This window comes from Leopardus geoffroyi, chromosome C1 (genome assembly GCF_018350155.1).
Source record: "Leopardus geoffroyi isolate Oge1 chromosome C1, O.geoffroyi_Oge1_pat1.0, whole genome shotgun sequence".
Classification (NCBI taxonomy): domain Eukaryota; kingdom Metazoa; phylum Chordata; class Mammalia; order Carnivora; family Felidae; genus Leopardus; species Leopardus geoffroyi.
In genome coordinates, this window is record NC_059328.1 from 72,394,695 (window position 1) to 72,413,585 (window position 18,891).

General features: G+C 35.9%; 1 protein-coding gene across 5 annotated transcripts in view; it reads right to left on the reverse strand.

Annotated features, from left to right (window-relative positions):
* The window catches only part of COL24A1 (collagen type XXIV alpha 1 chain), a 397,210-nt gene that overhangs the window by 66,957 nt on the left and 311,362 nt on the right, over window positions 1-18,891 (reverse strand). For all 5 annotated transcript variants that reach the window (XM_045478122.1, XM_045478119.1, XM_045478121.1 and 2 more), the window contains 3 exons: window positions 18,680-18,733; window positions 5,601-5,654; window positions 5,437-5,490 (listed from right to left, as the gene is read on the reverse strand). In XM_045478122.1, the coding sequence (XP_045334078.1) occupies window positions 5,437-5,490; window positions 5,601-5,654; window positions 18,680-18,733 (162 nt within the window). The remainder of the gene's footprint in view (window positions 1-5,436; window positions 5,491-5,600; window positions 5,655-18,679; window positions 18,734-18,891) is intronic.

Genomic DNA, 18,891 nt, shown 5'->3' on the forward strand with positions numbered 1-18,891 from the left:
AGATTCAATTTGAGAACAACAAAGTAAATAATTTCATAACATATTACATCTTCTGAAAATGAACTTAATATTTTAAGAAGAAATAGTATATGCAGTAATAGAAAAAAAGGGCATTTTGTATAAGAGATAAAAATCTAACTTTGTTAGAATTTGATAATGGGAAGCTATATGGAACAAGAGTTCTACCTCCAACTTGGAGAACTACTTTACTTGACTTAAAAGGTCACTAATATAAAGTCTTTCTAAGGGTGAGAAAACCAGAAAATGAAACAGTAGATGATCTAAGTTGAAGGAGAAGAAATTTCTGGAACATATGCTCTCTAAAATAAATATACCTTTTAGGACACAATTAAGAAATAAAATAAAACTACAAGATTTTAAATACTGAAAAAATTGTGATTTCAGGTATCTCTAATAGCACTAATTAAATAGTATATGAACTATGATAATATTCAAATACGTTAGCCAGAGTATTTTTTCCTTCACAGTATTTCTTTTTATGCAAAGTGATAGACCTGCTCTAGATTTTAGATTTTCAAAATAGACTTTCCCTTAGCTTATGGATTTCAACATAGTCTTCTGAAACTCATGGTGAGGTAATAATTTTAGAAGGATATAATATTTTGAGAAGAATACATTTTTAAAAAGAAAGCCTAATTTTTATTTTTTATTAAATTTTATAACTTTTCCCCCAATGTTTATTTATTTTTGAGAGAGAGAGAGCATGAGAAGGGAAGGGGCAGAGAGAGAGGGAGACAGAGAATCTGAAACAGGCTCTGTGCTGTCAGCGCAAAGCCTGACATGAGGCTGGAACCCACAAACCGTGAGATCAGGGCCCCAGCTAAAGTCGGATGTTCAACCGAAAAAAAAATGATTTTTAAATATGAAAACTCTATATTTGAGTATCAAAAACCAAGGTGACAAAGGAGTCCAGTCATACAATTTATGCCATAAAGAACAGATTTAGAATTATAATAGTATAAGAGAAAAATTTTTCTACTTAAGGGGATATAAATATCTTCAAGTTGGTGAAAGGTAAAAACAAAAGCATAAGAGAAGCAAGATTGCTTGACACTGACAGGAATCTCTGAGAAGGGCCCTTTATACCTCACTCTGCCCTCAAGTCCTGGTGTGGGGGAAGCAATAATACCCTCAGATAAGTATGGGAATTTGGGCACAGAAACAATGGCTAGGGAGACTAACGTCCTCATTTAGAAGTCCACATGAACTGCACTGAGTATCAGCAGTAGAGTAGAAATTTCTACATTGGGATGTCTGGGCTGGTGGGCTTGAGAAAGTCTGAGTCCCACGAGCACCCAGCATGGTATGGGGATTAGCAGAATACATTTCCACGTGGCCAAGAACAGAAGCAGATAGCTCTTAAAGGCCTATATAAAAGAGACTTTGTACCTTTTCTGTACACAGAAAATAGCTATACATGCCAGCATGGATTAAAGAACTTCTGCAAGGAGGGCCAAGGTAGATGTCAACATGGTGGGATGATGGCTACTAAGGACCTAAATGGATGATGTGCATTTCAGTGTATACTGGTGTAAATAAATGACTGAAGACCAAACTCACCTTCCATTCCTCTTCCCCACCACTGCCACCCAGAATGTAACTGCAGACTTGACAAGAGAATGAATAGGAAAACTCTAAATCAAATGCAGGATATTTGTATGGATGGAGTTAAAGACTGTTAATTGACTAGAATGTTCTACCAATTAGGTTTCTACCACCAGGCAGGATGGGCACTCAGGATGGATGTTAAGTTCCATCATAAAGAACATAAACAAAATTATATTTTTAGTATACCTGAGTTTGTGACTTAAGGTTCAGACATACTATGCATGTAAGTAATGGCTTTATTCCAAATGCTTATATAACAAAATAAAAACAAAGAGATTCACATATCATCACAGACTGATTACATTTTGGGATGACCATTATGTTGGGGATTATTTCAGAAAAGCTAAATGTTGTGCACTGAAATCTACATGTATGGGTCTGTTATCATGAAAACTAGGATGTTAATCAGACCTGGATGGGCATCAGGAAGCAGCTTCCAACAGAATAACACAAAAGAAAAAGTATGACTATAAAAATTATTTTTGAAATATACTTTGCTACTTGTAATAGGACAATTGTGGTAAAATCTGCCTATTTAAGACAAAAAATATTTAACAAATAACAAAACTGTAATGTCTGCTGTTTTGAGATGTTCAAATCAGGAAAGATTTCCTTATTACAATTATTGTCATCATACTAAAAGGAAGTAGGCCAGCTAGAAAAGCCATAGTCTAACAGTGGAGATTTTAAATGTATAAAGATCAATAAAGTGTAGAACACTGATACTTTAAAAAAACTGCACATTAAAAAAAAATCTCAAAATGAAATTGTTGGCTTATAACTAAATTAAGAGCCAGGCATTACTAAACATTAATCCTACGGAGAGGTAGTCTCTTATTTGTAGGAAATTATAGATTTGGGCCAAAGACAAAGATAATATGTTGTTATATGAGGTGTTGGTACATGACTGAGTTGCTATCATAAGAAGGAAAAGAAAGTCACTCTTCAACTAATACCCAGAACTCAACTATAGTAAAGCTAGAAGTATTCTAATGCTACTTTCAAACTTAACTTACTCATGTTATTCTATTTAAACATTAAGTACCTCATAAATCAATAAATAGACTTTACTGTTTTAAATGGATCTGATTTCAAATAGGCCATCATGTTTTTCAAAGCTAAGCCAGACAAAAGAAAAAGCACAATTTTATGCTCACTCTAAAGACTACAAGTAAAAATCGTTTGCCTTTCCTATTTGATAGTGGACATTTTAAAAATGTGTCATCATAGTCCAAAACCCGTTATTTAAATGAAGTTGAAGGATAGTTACCTCAATACTTAGCTAGTTCTAACTTTGTTAGGACAGATTTACAATACAAACACAGATTTAGAGTTAGGCAATAATTATACTCTTTCTCTCTCTTCTTTTTTTTCTCTAACCAAGAAATTTCAATTCACTAAAATCTGGAATTTTGTTTTGGAAGAAAAATAAGATTTTGGCTTGAGTCTTAGTCTTGGAAAGCCATTATAGGACAGCTCACTACATTTAAATTACAAAAGTCTTTTTGAAAATGTAGTGGTTCTGCTATTGGCTTTGACTTGTTCTTTCTCTCTACTGTGTCATGAATGAGAGCCCAATGAATAAGTTAGATGGTTAAGTAAAATTAATCATAAAAGATTTCAAAGTAATAGCAGGCTTTTGTATAATATTGGGAGTCAAGAAATAGTTTCTATTGTTAGTTCTGTTAACTAATTCTGTGATCTTAGGTAACTCAATCTGTCTGAGGCTTAAATTTCTTCATCTGTAAAATGAGAGGGTGGTCCAGATGATTTTAAAGGGCCATTTCTAAATCTAAAAAACAAATTTAAAGCTTTGCAAAAACAAGAAGACAGTAATTGGACAGGATCCACCTGACCACTGAAGGTGTCCCTAGTGAATAATACATGGTCAATGATTATTCTTGTAGCAATTATTACTATTTTAAATTCTTTTTTAAAAATGTTTATTTATTTTTGACAGAGAGAGAGAGAGAGAGAGAGAGCACAAGCAGGGGCAGAACAGAGAGAAGGAGACACAGAATCTGAAGCAGGTTCCAGGCTCCCAGCTGTCAGCAAAGAGCCCGAAGCAGGGCTTGAACTCACCTATTGCAAGATCATGAACTTGAACTCACAAACCTGAGATCATGACCTGAGCTGAAGTCAGACACTTAACCGACTGAGCCACGCAGGAGCGCCTAAGAGGCTTTTAATGTAACCTTGAACTGTATGTCAGCATTGGCCAAGGCAGGAAAGAACTAATTCCCTTGAATTATACAGAATTTAAACCATGGCTTCTCAGAATCTTTTGGCTCTGATACCCAGGGTAAGTTGACCACGTAGGCTGGATATGTAGTTGTTTAGTAAGAATATATGATTTTCACTGGCATAATTTTAACAGATACTAATAAATACCAAAACATTTCTTCTTCCTGAGATATGTCAAAAAAGAAAAAGAAAATACTAAGAATATGAAAGTACTAATTCTAAGAGATGAGAAATTTTGGGATCAAACCTTGGGGGAGCATTTGCATCCTTAGGCACTTAATGCCAAGTCACAAGAAGGCAGTAGCAGTATTCTAGGTTCCTAGCTGTTTCCACTACTTTTCCTAATTTTGGTATTAAATTCTAAGCGGGGGAGGAGGGGTGCTTGGGTGGCTCAGATGGTTAAGCGTCCGACTCTTGGTTTCAGCTCAGGTCATAATCTCATGGTTCGTGAGTTCAAGCCCTGCTTCTGGCTACATGCTGATAGCTCAGAACCTGCTTGGGATTCTCTCTCCTCTCTCTGCTCTTCCCCTACTCATGCACACATGTGCTCTCTCTCTCTCTCAAAATAAATAAATAAACTTTTAAAAAATTCTAAGTGAATGAGACAATTATCTTCTCTCTGTGTGTTTTCTCTTGTTAAGGCTTGCCTTCCATGGGATATTTTTATTTTTTATTTGTTAGTTTTTATTTATTAAGGAACCTGACAAAGAGTTATTAGGTAGATGTCAAGACCATTCAAAAATGGCTTTAAGGTGAGTGAACACCTATGTAAAATCAGATTCAACTCAATTTTATTACTCCTTTAAGTAGGAAGCACAAAGTATGGGTGAAGATTGCTTAACAAATTAGGAGAAATGTGGTTTCAAATTCATTATTTTTTATCCATTCTCACCTAATTTATTATTAAAATTACACTAAAATTTTTTAAGAATTCTATTTAAAATCAATAGCATGTGAAATCAGAATGCCATGAAATGCAGGATAGCAGTAAACTGATAGTACAAATCACAAAGCAAGTTATACGGCAACAACCTTCAGTAAGGTTGAGGCAACATCTATCAGTGCACAGGGAAAGAGACTACATCCAATAAGCTAATACATTTTTAGTTTGTTTGATAACAGATAACTGACTTATGGAAAAAAAAGTGTTTTAAACCAATTGTGAGTCTGTGTCACATAGTCAAACTATTTCTCCCCCTACTCTACTACAACAACTAAGTAGGTTTGACTGATAGGGTTTCACTTTGCAATGCTGGTCTTAAGGCCTATTGGTACTTCTGCTTGAAATCCCAAGGAAAGAGGAGTAGTTTGGGACAAACTTAAGCAATTTTTACCAGAAGGCTGCTGGTAAAGGGAAATGTGGATGGCAGTCAAAACACATGAACTTAATCAATAATCTTGTTTTAGCACAATTATTGACAAATACTCTGATTAGAGGCCTACAGTGATCCTTGCTCTGGAAGGGTGAATGATCACTTAAGTTATGATAAACAGCAGCTCCTATGTCCCTGCTCTCTCAAACCAACAGTAAGTTTCAAATTATCTTAAATAATTTCAACTTACTTCAGATCCTCTCTCTCCTTTTAGTCCTTGTTCACCCTGGTCACCTGGCTCACCCTTTAATAAGAAACCAAAGAGAAATCACATAAAAAACAGACACCAAATAAGATATATTAACATTAATTTTTTTCAATGCCAGAATCACAAAGAACGTTCTCAAAACATACTGGGGGCCCTTGTTGTCCAGTAGCACCTCTTGGTCCTGGTATACCCATGTGACCCTAGGAATAGAAAAGATTATATTATTAGAGTAAATAGAGACATGCAACTCAGAGAATAGGGTAGTATTACTTAAAATGGTAGCAAAATGTTACAAAATTCAATTTAAATATCAAAAATTATGATTCTTTTTCAGAAATATTACAGAACATAATAGCCACTGGATATTATGACAATTGAGAAAGCCTGTAAAGTTTTGTTTTGTTTTGTACATAGGTCAACATAGTAGGTTGAATGGTAGTACACCTAAAGATCTCTATGCCCTAAACCCCACAGACTGTGAATATGATCTTTTTTGGAAAAAGGGTCTTTGCAGATATCATTAAGTTAATGATCTTAAAAAGAGATTATCCTGAATGGCCTATGACAAGTACCCTTAGAAGAGAGAGATAGATACAAACAACAAAGAAGAGGGCCATGTGAAGGCATAGGCAGAAACTGGAGCTATGCAGCCACAAGGAGCATTGTCAGCCATCAGAAGCTAGAAGAGGAAAGGAAGAATTCTCTTCTAGAAACTGCAGAGGGAGCAAGGTCTGTTAACACCATCGTTTCAGATTTCTGGTATTTAGAACTGGGAGAGAATACATTTCTGTTGTTTGAAACCGCCCAGTTTATAATAATTCTGGTTAGGAAACTAAGACGGTAAATATCCAAAGAAATAAAAAGTTTGAGAACAAATTTCCTTTTTCAACCTATTCCTATTGTAGAAGTGTACTACGGTCTCCATTTTTACAAACTAAGTTCATACCACTTGGATAAATTTAGTATTGAAAATTGGGCATCATTAATGTATATAATGCCAAGACACATCAAGTGACTTTGATATTCAGCAGTCTGTCATCACCCTAGTCCTCCTAGGAAGGAATGCTGACCTACCACATTTCCCTTTTCAAGTGTGTAAATAGAAACTAGCAACAACCCAAAGGCATGTCATATTATACATAAAGAATTCTGCATGCAGTCTCATTCTTCCCCTTCCCTACCATCCTTTTCACTTTAGAATTTCTTTCCTCCTACTCTGTGTATTACAGAAAGAATGCCATAGGAAAAACAGTTAGTAGGCTCATCTCCTTTTTCTGGACTAGGAGAAGTAAGGATTGCCTATATAGACTAATGATATTTATCTCACAGAAAGATCAGTTTAAGCTCTCTTTGTTTGCATTCTTTGAGGCAACTGTTTGTGGTTTTAAGATTCAACCTCCTGATTAAAAAAAAAAAAAAGAATTATTTAACAGAGTGAACATTGCCAAGAGACAAAGACTGTTTGGAAGGCTTTCTATAGAACATGGCCATAACTAAAGAGAATACCATTACCACACATGGCGTTACTAGCAAAACATGAGCAGAGTCAACAATAACAGAATCAGGTCAGTCAAGAGGAAATATGGTGTAAGTATATATGACTATTATAAGTCATTGATGAAGCAGAATTCAGGAGAGAAGTGATTGGTGAAAGGATGAAGTTATACAACGTAGTGAGAGTGAACAGATGAGCAAACTATAAAACTCAAGATCATGATGGCCAGTTGTGACTTTGCCACCATTTTTGTCTGTGTTTTATAAAGACCTTTTTAGAATGGTCATAAAATAGCCAATAGCTTCTCCTGGTTTTGTGAAGTCTGGATACAAATCTCACTAAAAACAAACTTGCTTTCTAGAAGTTTCACTGTAATTCCTCTAGTTCTGTCTATTTCAATAAAAATTGAGAAAGGCCATTTTCTGCAATGTTAAAAATTAAATATGATGTAGTAAATATTATTATAAAGTTATGTAGGCAAGGTTCTGGGAAGTGATTGACTTTGCCTGATGATATTAGTAGTGGGATGGGCTAAATGGTGAAGGGGAATTAGATGGTCAAGGATTTTATAAGGGAAGTGATGATAAGCTGAATCTTGAAGGATGAGTGCTCCAGGCAGTAAAGTAAAAAGAAGATATTCTGGCAGAGTGGATAGCATGGGGGGAATAAATGAAGATTTATCTGACAGAACATGTTAAGTGGAGAATGGATTTGAGAGAGCTATGACTAGGGATAGGGAGTCTAGTTTGGAAGCTATTACAATAATTCAGACAAAAATGATGAAACCTAAACTAAAGTAGGGCAAAATGGCTAGATTCCAGAGTTATCTAAGGTCAAAAGAAGTGGCCAATTAAATTTGAGAGATGAGAGGAGAGAGAAGGGAGAGGAGGGAGAGAACAAGAGAGATAAAGGGACAGAAAGAAACAAAAGGAGAGAAATAGAAACGGACACACAGAGAGAGCAATAGACAGAGGGGGACAGAGAGATACAGAGATGGACAGAAAGATAGAAAGAAGGACTATTCATTTATTGGCTTGAATACCTTAATGTCTGATGGTAGCATTCACTGAATTGAAGACATAGAAAGAATATGATCAAATTTGGGGAGGATGATAAAACTGACCAAACCAAAGTGAAATGGAGTTTGAGCTAGAATGTAATTTATTCCATGTATTTCTAGGACTTCATCTCACACAAATTTAGTCTGATTTAATCTTGGGTATCTGTATATTCTGCTCATATTTTTAAAAAGCAGATGTTGACAGTATAATATGCTTATTCCCACTATATTTTCTCTCTTTCTCAAGCCTTACATGAATTTATCTCGACCTTTGGGATGTATAGTTTTCTGGATGACAACTATAATTTACTATATCTGTTTTTATGCTGATTAAATGTTCTTATTATATGTCTTCTACATGTGATGTCCACAGAGGCAAGTACTGTATCTGGGGTATCCAGTATTATACTTACGTCTTCTAGCTCTGTTCCTGGCCTATGGCAGACACTCAAATATATGATGAGTGGACAGAGATTTTATTATGCATGACACATAAGATCTGTCATGTATAATGATTCCTAAAAAGTACTAAGTACTTACTACTAAGTATTTATTGATGATAATGAGCAAGACACATGACTTTTGTAATTCTCAGTTTCTTCAAGAGGAAAAGAGAACAAAAGATGGTGAACAAGATTTTTAAAAATTTCTAACTGTTCGCAGCAAAATGGAAGCAAAATCTACATTATCATTCAATTTTTTTAATCCCAAAAGATAACTGTGAGCTCACTACAATTGTAAGAACATTTGTAAATATAAAAATGTTTTTAAAAAGATTGGTGATAATCATTCAGTCATAGAAAGGCATGGAGTACTAAAACATTCTACAACATCGATTACAATATAATACATTAAGTGAAATGAAGCCAGACACAAAAAGCTATATATTATACAATTCCATTTATATGAAATATCCAGAAGAGATAACTCAATAGAGTCAGAAAGCAGAGTAATGGTTGCCAAAGCCTGGGAGAAATACAGACTGACTGCTTAATGGGTATGAGGCTTCCTTTTTAGGGTAATGTAAATGTTCTGGAACTATGTAGCGTGTGATGGTTGCACAATATTGGGAATGTACTAATATCTTTGAATTGTACACTTTAGAATTGTTAAAATGTTAAATTTTATATTATGTGTATTTTAGTACAATTAAAAGAAGGGTTGACGATAATGTTAATCATTAGTTTACCACAGTGAAATGATAGTATATACACTTTAAAATGATAGAAAAACAAACATTTGAAAATTTCACCTGAGGCTACAACAGAATAATCTAACTATAAATAAAGCACAGTTCCCCTATATGAATCAAACTTGTGCTTGGGAAACCTGGCAGGGGACAAGTGTGGATATTTCATGGCTTTCAGATGTCTAAGTAATAAAATTATTATGGCTGCCTGGTTCATGATGACTTGTTTAGAATAAAACCACCAACAAATTACAAAATGACCTCTAAAGACTAAGGACATAGGATAGAATAAGACATAAAGGAAGATGTGGATCAAACTAATTCATGAAATATTGACAACTGAAAACATAATCAGGAATATTTGTGGAATGAGGAAGGAGAAATTGATTCCACAGTAAGCCCAGGAAGAAGTTCTCTGATGAAGGATTTCTGAATAAGGTGTGACTATTCAGAAGAAGACAGGCAGGGTTTCTCTTCTGCTAGCCAGATGAAGAGATTCTTTTCTTCTTCCAAAAGAATATCTATTTGTTTGTTTGCCAGTAAATTTGCTAGTTTAGCAACCAAATATTTCACAGTTGGTAGAGGCCAAAAGAAGATATTGCAAGAACTTGATTTTCCTGAGAATGTGTGAAGTTATGCATAGAAAAGGCTAAGGAAGGTGTTTTCCAAAATGGCGCAGCAGCATAGAAGTTCTCAGCTTGTCTCATCGCTGAGGTGCAGCTAGATCAGCACCAAACCATTTTGAACACCTAGGAAATCGATCCGATGATTAACACAACAATCTGCATAACTTGAGCCACAGAACTTGGCAGGTACACGGTGTGAAGAGGTGAACTGGGGGAGAAAAAGTTGCAGAGGGTAAGGAGGTGTTTTTCTGGACAGAGAACAGAGAAAGGAAAAGGGGGAGAGTGCAGCACACTAGGATCATACAGGAAAAGCACTCCCCCCAAAAGCAGCTGGAAAGAGTGGAAACACTGACAAGGGACTGAACAAGAAATCTGTTCTTAAAAACCACTGCTGGGGAGAAAGGAGAGGGTTACAATACCATTAGGAATCTATAAACAGTGGAGCACAGAGTTGGAAGTTCTGGAGCTCAATACCTGGCAGTGCTCTAGTTTTGAGTAAATCCCCAGGAGCAGACAGCGAGGTTCAAGGGGTCTGTGGGCCACAAGGGGAGAAGGGGTTCCTCTGCTTTGAGTGCATTTGGTAGAGGCCATATGGCCTCCCCACAGGCAAAGGTCCCAGCGGACTCTGGAGAGCAGCCTCGTTTGCTGATATTGGGACAAAGACACCAGAGTGCAGTGAAACCTGGTGCTGGCTGTATGTTGTGATTTGCCATAATCTCTGAACCTCTGCTGCTGCACCACTGCATGAACACATTCTGGTGCAAGCTGGCCATTGTTCAGTGAGACATTCCCCCAGAGGGTCAGAGTGGGTCCAACCTGCAGGGTTCTCTGAAATGAGGGGTTTGGAAACACATCCCCATCTGAGGTAAAACTCAGGAGGGAGGTGCTGCCTAACAGGCTGATGATTTGGACATGGACAGGGTATAAGTGGGGAATGGACAGAAGCCTGAGACAAAGGAGGGGTTCTTGATTATGGGTCGGTGAGAGCACAAAATTCCTGTGCCAAAAACTAGGAAGTTGGGTGAAGCCATTTCCACTGCCCCTGCCCATGCACACGGGCATGCACGCCACACCAATCCACCCCAGTAAGCTGAGCAGTGCCACCTAACGAAGAATGGAGCTGTTACAACAAGTCCCACCCAACTGTGACCTCCAAGTGCAGCCCCTTAGAAGACCAGCACAAGTCACTCCATGTGCTTAGTGTATGGAGTATAGAGTGCTTCATAGTTTGAGTTCTAGGGGAAACTGGATGTAACTTCATTCAGGTTTCATTCTGTTTCCTGGTTTATCTATTATTTTTTTTGCTTCTGTGTTTGTTTAAATTGTTTTTCCCCTCTCCTTTCTTTTCTTTTTCTTGGATAGAAAAAGAGAAAAATTTATTTTTATTTTCTTTTTTAAAAAATATGTTTAAGTCTTTTTACTATGTTTTTGTATTTTTGCAAATCTTTGTATTCTATTCCACTTTCTTCATTTCATTTTATTCTACTTTATTATATACACGTTTTTTATGTTTTTAAACTTTTCTTACTATTTTTTTCATTTTCTTTCCTATTGTTTCTCTACTATATCAAAATTTTTCAACAACCACCAAAACACACCTAGGATCTAGCTTCCTTTATTTATGTATTTTTTTTGTTTCTCATTTTATCATTTTTATTTTTTACTTTATTAATTCTTTTTATTCTTTCAAAATGACAAAACTAAGGAATTCACCCCAAAAGACAGAACAGGAAGAATTGACAGCCAAGGGTTTAATGAACAGAGATATAAGAAAGATGTCTGAACTAGAATTTAGAACGATGATAATAAGAATACTAGCTGGGGTTGAAAAAAGCATAGAATCCCTTTCTGCAGAGATAAAAGAAGTAAAATCTAGTCAGGACAAAATTAAAAAGGTTATAACCAAGATGGAATCTCAGATGGCTGCCACAACGGCAAGGATGGATGAAGCAGAGCAGCGAATCAGCGATATAGAAGACAAAATTATGGAGAATAATAAAGCAAAAAAAAAAAAAAAAAAAAAAAAAGAAAAAAGAAAAAGGGAAGCTAATGCAAAAAAGCATGATACAAGAATTAGAGAACACAGTGACTTACTAAAAAGGAATAACATCCAAATCATAGGAGTCCAAGAAGATGAAGAGAGAGAAAAAGGGGTAGAAGGTTTATGTGAGAATATTATAGCAGAAAACTTTCCTAATCTGGGGAAAGACACAGAAATCAAAATCAAAGAAGCATAGAGAACTCCCATTAGATTCAACAAAAACCGACCATCAATAAGGCATATCATAATCGAAATCACAAAATACACAAACAAGAAAAGAATTATGAAAGCAAGGGAAAAAAAGTCCTTCATCTATAAGGGAAGACAGATCGGGTTCACAGAATACCTATCCACAGAAACGTGGCAGGCCAGAAAGGAGTGGCGGGATGTATTCAACGTGGTAAGTTGACAAAATATGCAGCCAAGAACTCTTTATCCAGCAAGGCTGTCATTCAAAATAGAAGGAGGGATAAAGGGTTTCTCAGACAAACAAAAACTAAAGGAGTTAACTAAACTAAACCAGCCCTGAAAGAAAATTTAAGGGGGACTCTCTGAGGGGAGAAAAGATGACACAAAACAAAAAAGGCCAAAAGCAATGAAGATTAGAAAGGACCAGAGAACATCACCAGAAACTCCAACTCTACAGGCAACACAATGGCACTAAATTTGTATCTTTCACTATTCACTCTAAATGTCAATGGACTAAACGCTCCAATCAAAAGACGTAGGGTATCAGAATGGATAAGAAAACAAGATCCATCTATATGTCATTTACAAGAGTTTTAGACCTTCAGATTGAAAGTAAAGAGATGGAGAACCATCTATCATGCTAATGGTCACCAAAAGAAAGCTGTGGTACCCATACTTATATCAGACAAACTAGATTTTAAAATAAAGACTAACAAGAGATGAAGAAAAGTATTATATCATAATTAATGGGTCTATACATCAAGAAGACCTAACAGTTGTAAACACTTATGCTCCCAATGAGAAAACACTCAAATATATAAATCAATTAATCACAAACATAAAGAAACTCATTGATGATAATACCATAATAGTAGGGGACTTCAACACCCCACTTACAACAATGGAAAGATCATCTAAGCAGAAAATCAACAAGGAGACAATGGCTCTGAATGACACACTGGACTGGATAGACTTAACAGATATATTCAGAACATTTCATCCTAAAGCAGCAGAATATATATTCTTCTTGAGTGCATATGGAACATTCTCCAGATCAGATCACATACTGGGACACAAATCAGCCCTCAACAAAAACAAAAAATCAAGATCATACCGTGATCATATATTCAGACTGATCATATATTCAGACCACAACGCTATGAAACTCAAAATCAACCACAAAAAAAAAAATTGGAAAGACCACGAATACTTGAAGATTAAAGAACATTCTACTAATGAATAAATGGGTTATCCATGAAATTAAAGAGGAAAGTAAAAAGTACATGGAAGTCAATGAAAATGATAACATGACAGCCCAAAACCTCTGGGATGCAGAAAAGGCAGTCATAAGAGGGAACTACATAGAAATCCAGGGGTTCCTAAGGAAGATAGATCTCAGATAAACAACCTAACCTTACACCTTAAAGAGCTGGAAAAAGAACAGCAAATAAAGCCTGAAAACAGCAGAAGATGGGAAATAATAAAGATTAAAGCAGAGATCAATGATATAGAAATTTAAAAAAAGTAGAACATATCAATGAAACCAGGAGCTGATTTTTTGAAAGAATTAACAAAATTGATGAACTCCTAGCCAGTTTGATCAAAAAGAAAAAGGAAAGGACCCAAATAAATCACGAATGAAAGAAGGGAGATCACAACCAACATTGCAGAAATACAAATAATAATAAGAGAATATTATGAGCAATTATATGCCAATAAATTGGGCAATTTGGAAGAAATGGACAAATTCCTAGAAACATATAAACTACCAAAACTGAAACAGAAAGAAATAGAAAATTTGAACAGACTTATAACCAGGAAAGAAATAGAATCAGTAATCAAAAATCTCCCCCCGCCTCCCAAAAAGGAGTCCAGGGCTAAATGGCTTTCCAGGGGAAAGCCTGGAATTTTACCTGGAAACATTTAAAGAAGAAGAGTTAATGCCTATTCTTTTGAAACTGTTGCAAAAACTAGAAATGGAAAGAAAACTTCCAAACTCATTCTGAGTCCAGCATTACCCTGATTCCAAAGCCAGACAAAGACCCCACTAGAAAGGAGAGCTACAGACCAATTTCCCTCATGAACACTGATGTAAAAATTCTCAACAAAGATACTAGCCAACTGGATCAAACAATACATTAAAAGAATTATTCACCACGATCAAGTGGGATTTATTCCTGGGATGCAGGGATGGCTCAATATCCACAAATCAATCAATGTGATACATCACATTAATAAAAGAAAGAATAAGAACCACATGATCCTCGGGACGCCTGGGTGGCTCAGGCAGTTGAGCGTCTGACTTCGGCTCAGGTCATGGTCTCGTGGTCTGTGAGTTCAAGCCCTGCATCAGGCTCTGTGCTGACAGCTCAGAGCCTGGAGCTGCTTCGGATTCTGTGTCTCCCTCTCTCTCTGCCCCTCACCTCCTCATGCTCTGTCTCTCTGTCTCAAAAATAAATAAACATTTAAAAAAAAAAAGAACCACATGATCCTCTCAATAGATGTAGACGAATCATTTGACAAAATACATCCTTTCTTGATAAAAGCCCTCAAGAAAGCAGGGATAGAAGGATCATACCTCAAGATCATAAAAGCCATGTATGAAAGACCCACCATTAATATCACCCTCAATGGGGAAAAATTGAGAGCTTTCCCTCTAAGGTCAGGAACATGACAAGTGTGTCCACTCTTACCACTGTTTTTCAACATAGTGTTGGAAGTCCTAGCCTCAGCAATGAGAAAACACAAAGAAATAAAAGGCATCCAAATTGGCGAGGAGGAAATCAAATTGTCACTTTTTGCAGATGACATGATACTCTATGTGGAAAACCCAAAAGATTCCACCAAAAAACTGCTAGAATTGATCCATGAATTCAGCAAAGTCACAGGATATAAAATCAATGTACAGAAATTGGCTGCATTTCTATACATCAATAATGAAGCAACAGAAAGAGAAATCAAGGAATCGGTCCTATTTACAATTGCACCAAAAACCATAATATACCTAGGAATAAACCTAACCGAAGAGGTGAAAAATCTATACACTGAAAACTATGGAAAATTTATGAAAGAAACTGAAGAAGACACAAAGAAATGGAAAAACATTCCATGCTCATGGATTGGAAGAATAAGTATTGTTAAAATGTCAATACTTTCCAAGGCAATCTACACATTCAGTGCAATCCCTATCAAAATAACACCAGCATTCTTCACAGAGCTAGAACAAAGAATCTTAAAATTTGTATGGAACTAAAAAAGACCCTCAATAGCCAAAGCAATCCTGAAAAAGAAAACCAAAGCTGGAGGCATCATAATTCTGGACTTCAAGCTGTATTACAAAGCTGTAATCATCAAGAAAGGATGATACTTTTTGCATTGATATTCAATGCAACAGAATAGATAACCCAGAAATGGACCCACAAACATATGGCCAACTAATATATGAAAAAGCAGGAAAGACTATCCAATGGAAAAACAACAGTCTCTTCAGCAAATGGTATTGGGAAAACTGGACAGTGGCATGCAGAAGAATGCTCCTGGACCACTTTCTTACTTAAAATTAAACTCAAATTAGATGGAAGACCTAAATGTAAGACAGGAAGCCATCAAAATCCTAGAGGAGAAAGATAGCAAAAACCTCTTTGACCTTGGCTGCAGCAACATCTTACTTGACATGTCTCCGCAGGGAAGGAAACAAAAGCAAAAATGAACTATTGGGACCTCATCAAGATAAAAAACTTCTGCATTGCAAAGGAAACAATCAACAAAACTAAAAGGCAATCAACAGAATGGGAAAAGATATTTGCAAATGACCTATCAGATAAAGGGTTAGTATCCAAAATCTATAAAGAACTTACCAAACTCAACACCCCAAAACCAAATAATCCAGTGAAGAAATGGGCAGAGGACATGAATAGACACTTTTCCAAAGAAGACATCCAGATGGCCAACAGACACATGAAAAGATATTCAATATCACTCATCATCAGGGAAATACAAATCAAAACCACATTGAGATACCACCTCACACCAGTCAGAGTGGCTAAAATTAACAACTCAGGAAACAACAGATGCTGGTGAGGATGTGGAGAAAGGGGAACCCTCTTGCACTATTGGTGGGAATACAAACTGGTGTCTGGAACAGTGTTGAAGTTCCTTAAAGAATTATGGGGCGCCTGGGTGGCGCAGTCGGTTAAGCGTCCGACTTCAGCCAGGTCACGATCTCACGGTCCGTGAGTTCGAGCCCCGCGTCGGGCTCTGGGCTGATGGCTCAGAGCCTGGAGCCTGTTTCCGATTCTGTGTCTCCCTCTCTCTCTGCCCCTCCCCCGTTCATGCTCTGTCTCTCTCTGTCCCAAAAATAAATAAACGTTGAAAAAAAAATTAAAAAAAAAAAAAAAAAAAAAAAAAAGAATTAAAAATAGAACTACCCTAAGGCCCAGCAACTGCACTACTAGGAATTTATCCAAAGGATACAGGCGTGCTGTTTTGAAGGGGCACATGTATCTCAATGTTTATACCAGTGCTATCAACAATAGCCAAAGTATGGAAAGAGCCCAAATGTCCACTGACTGATGAATGAATAAAGATGATGTGGTATATATATACAATGGAATATTACTCGGTGATGGAAAAGAATGAAATCTTGCCAGTTGCAATGGAACTAGAGTGTATCATGCTAAGTGAAATTATTCAGTCAGAGAAAGACAAATGTCATATGACTTCACCCATATGTGGAATTTAAGATATGAAACAGATGAACATAAGGGTATGGAAGCAAAAATAATATAAAAACAGGGAGGGAGACAAATCATAAGAGATGCTTAAAGATAGAGAACAAACCTAGGGTTGCTGGAGGGGTTTTGAGTGGGGGGATGGGCTAATTGGGCAAGGGGCAATAAGGAGAACACTTGTTGGGATGAACACTGGGTCTTATAAGTAGATGAGGAATCATTGGATTCTATTCCTGAAATAATTATTATACTATATGTTAACTAACTTGGATGTAAATTTTAAAAAATTAAAAAATGAAAAAAATGAAAAAAAAAAACTGAAAATGAACTAAAAAAAATAGAGTCATGCTGTTTTTCAAGCAAAAAAAAAAAGCTAAGGAAGTTTAAGATGCTTTTCAAATTTTTCTGGAAGCAGTGGGTTAGCTTCTCAACCCAAAAAGAACCTAAATACATTGAATTCCTTGGATTAAGAAACACTTATAGATCCAAATGTTATGAAAATTGGAAACAGAATATACATGACATTCAAAAAATGTTTCTTTAAAAATAGAAGAAATACAAGATGGCCACCACAACAATTTCACAAACATTTAGAGTGACCTTCAACATTTACTTCAAAGAGAATTTTAGGAAGTGAAAGTTGATTTTTCAGATTTCAGGCTTGAGAAAATTAATATATTGATGATAGTTATCTACCTACCAGCTTGTCCATTCAATCTGGCTATTTAAGTCTTCATTTCAAATATGGCCACTGAAATTTTACATGGGAGAGGGGTATATTGGATCAAACAACCCATCAATTCACTATTAAAAATGAATTATGTTTATATACATATTATATACTATTATGTACAAAACTCAGAACAAAACATTGTAGAAGAAAGAGGTCATATTCAAACTAGGGAGCTAAGATATCTGCACATGAAAAATAATTAGCAAATATATTAGCAACATAAGATGGTAAAATATTTCTATTGAATAACTTCTATAAATAATAAATATTATAGGACTGAGGAATATGGAAAGATTACTGTTAGGGTGAGCTTAGGAAAAGGGAGTCTGTACTAGATTACGAAAAAGATAGGATTTATGTAGATAAAGTTTAGATAATACTGTGAGTATGTACAGAATGTTGTGAGAAAATGAATGACATAGAAACTATAGGGAGAGAGTTAGCAGATGACCAATTTGTTTAGCAACTGACACTATAAACAGGAAGGGAAGAGAGATAAGACAGGAATAGAGAACATCCTAAACATAAATATGCTAATAAAAATGACACGGAATAAATTCTATACATAATCTAATACAATTTTGGCTAATGAAGTTGGTCTCATAAAGTCCTTCTAAGAGTGGAAGAGGACAAAAACTGACAGAAGGCTTGAGAATATAATGACATTCATCCACCTATTTGACAACTCTATTGAATTCCTACTATACATCAGGAACATTATGTTCTAGAAATTGGGTATATAATGATGAAAAAGCCAGACAAGAGTCTCATTTTCATGGATCTTACTTTTTGGTAGGGAAAGACAAGACACTAAACAAAAAACCAAATGTATATAAAAAAAGTGGTTAGATAATATAGATGGCATTAAATATCATGAAGTAAATCTAATATGATGCAAAGTGAAGAATAGAAAGAGAAGGCCTTTCCCGAAGTAACATTTCAGCTGAGATCGGATGATGAGAAAAAAGCAGCAATGGGAGGAGGTGAAGATGAGTCCAGAAAAAAAGGAACAGAAAGTACAAAGAACTAGGCTTCTTCTGGGATCAAAACCTTAAGATATTACTCATAACTCAATGACGCTTATTTTCATTTGAAACTGAGCAAAACCACCAGAGAACACTGATTCAATTTAGAAGCAAGGTGTGAAATTTGCTGTAATTACCTTATAGCCCTCTGCTCCAGGCTCTCCTCTCTCTCCTTGTTCCCCCACAGGACCCTACAGAGACCACATGCAAAAACAATCAGTTCCACAGCTGGATCCAAGTATTTGTGAATGCAGATAATACAGTTAGTGTGGCATATTTTTTCCCCCCAAAATGTGAAACCAAATGTATAATTATTTGTTTAGTTCCACTAATATATTTCAAAAGACTG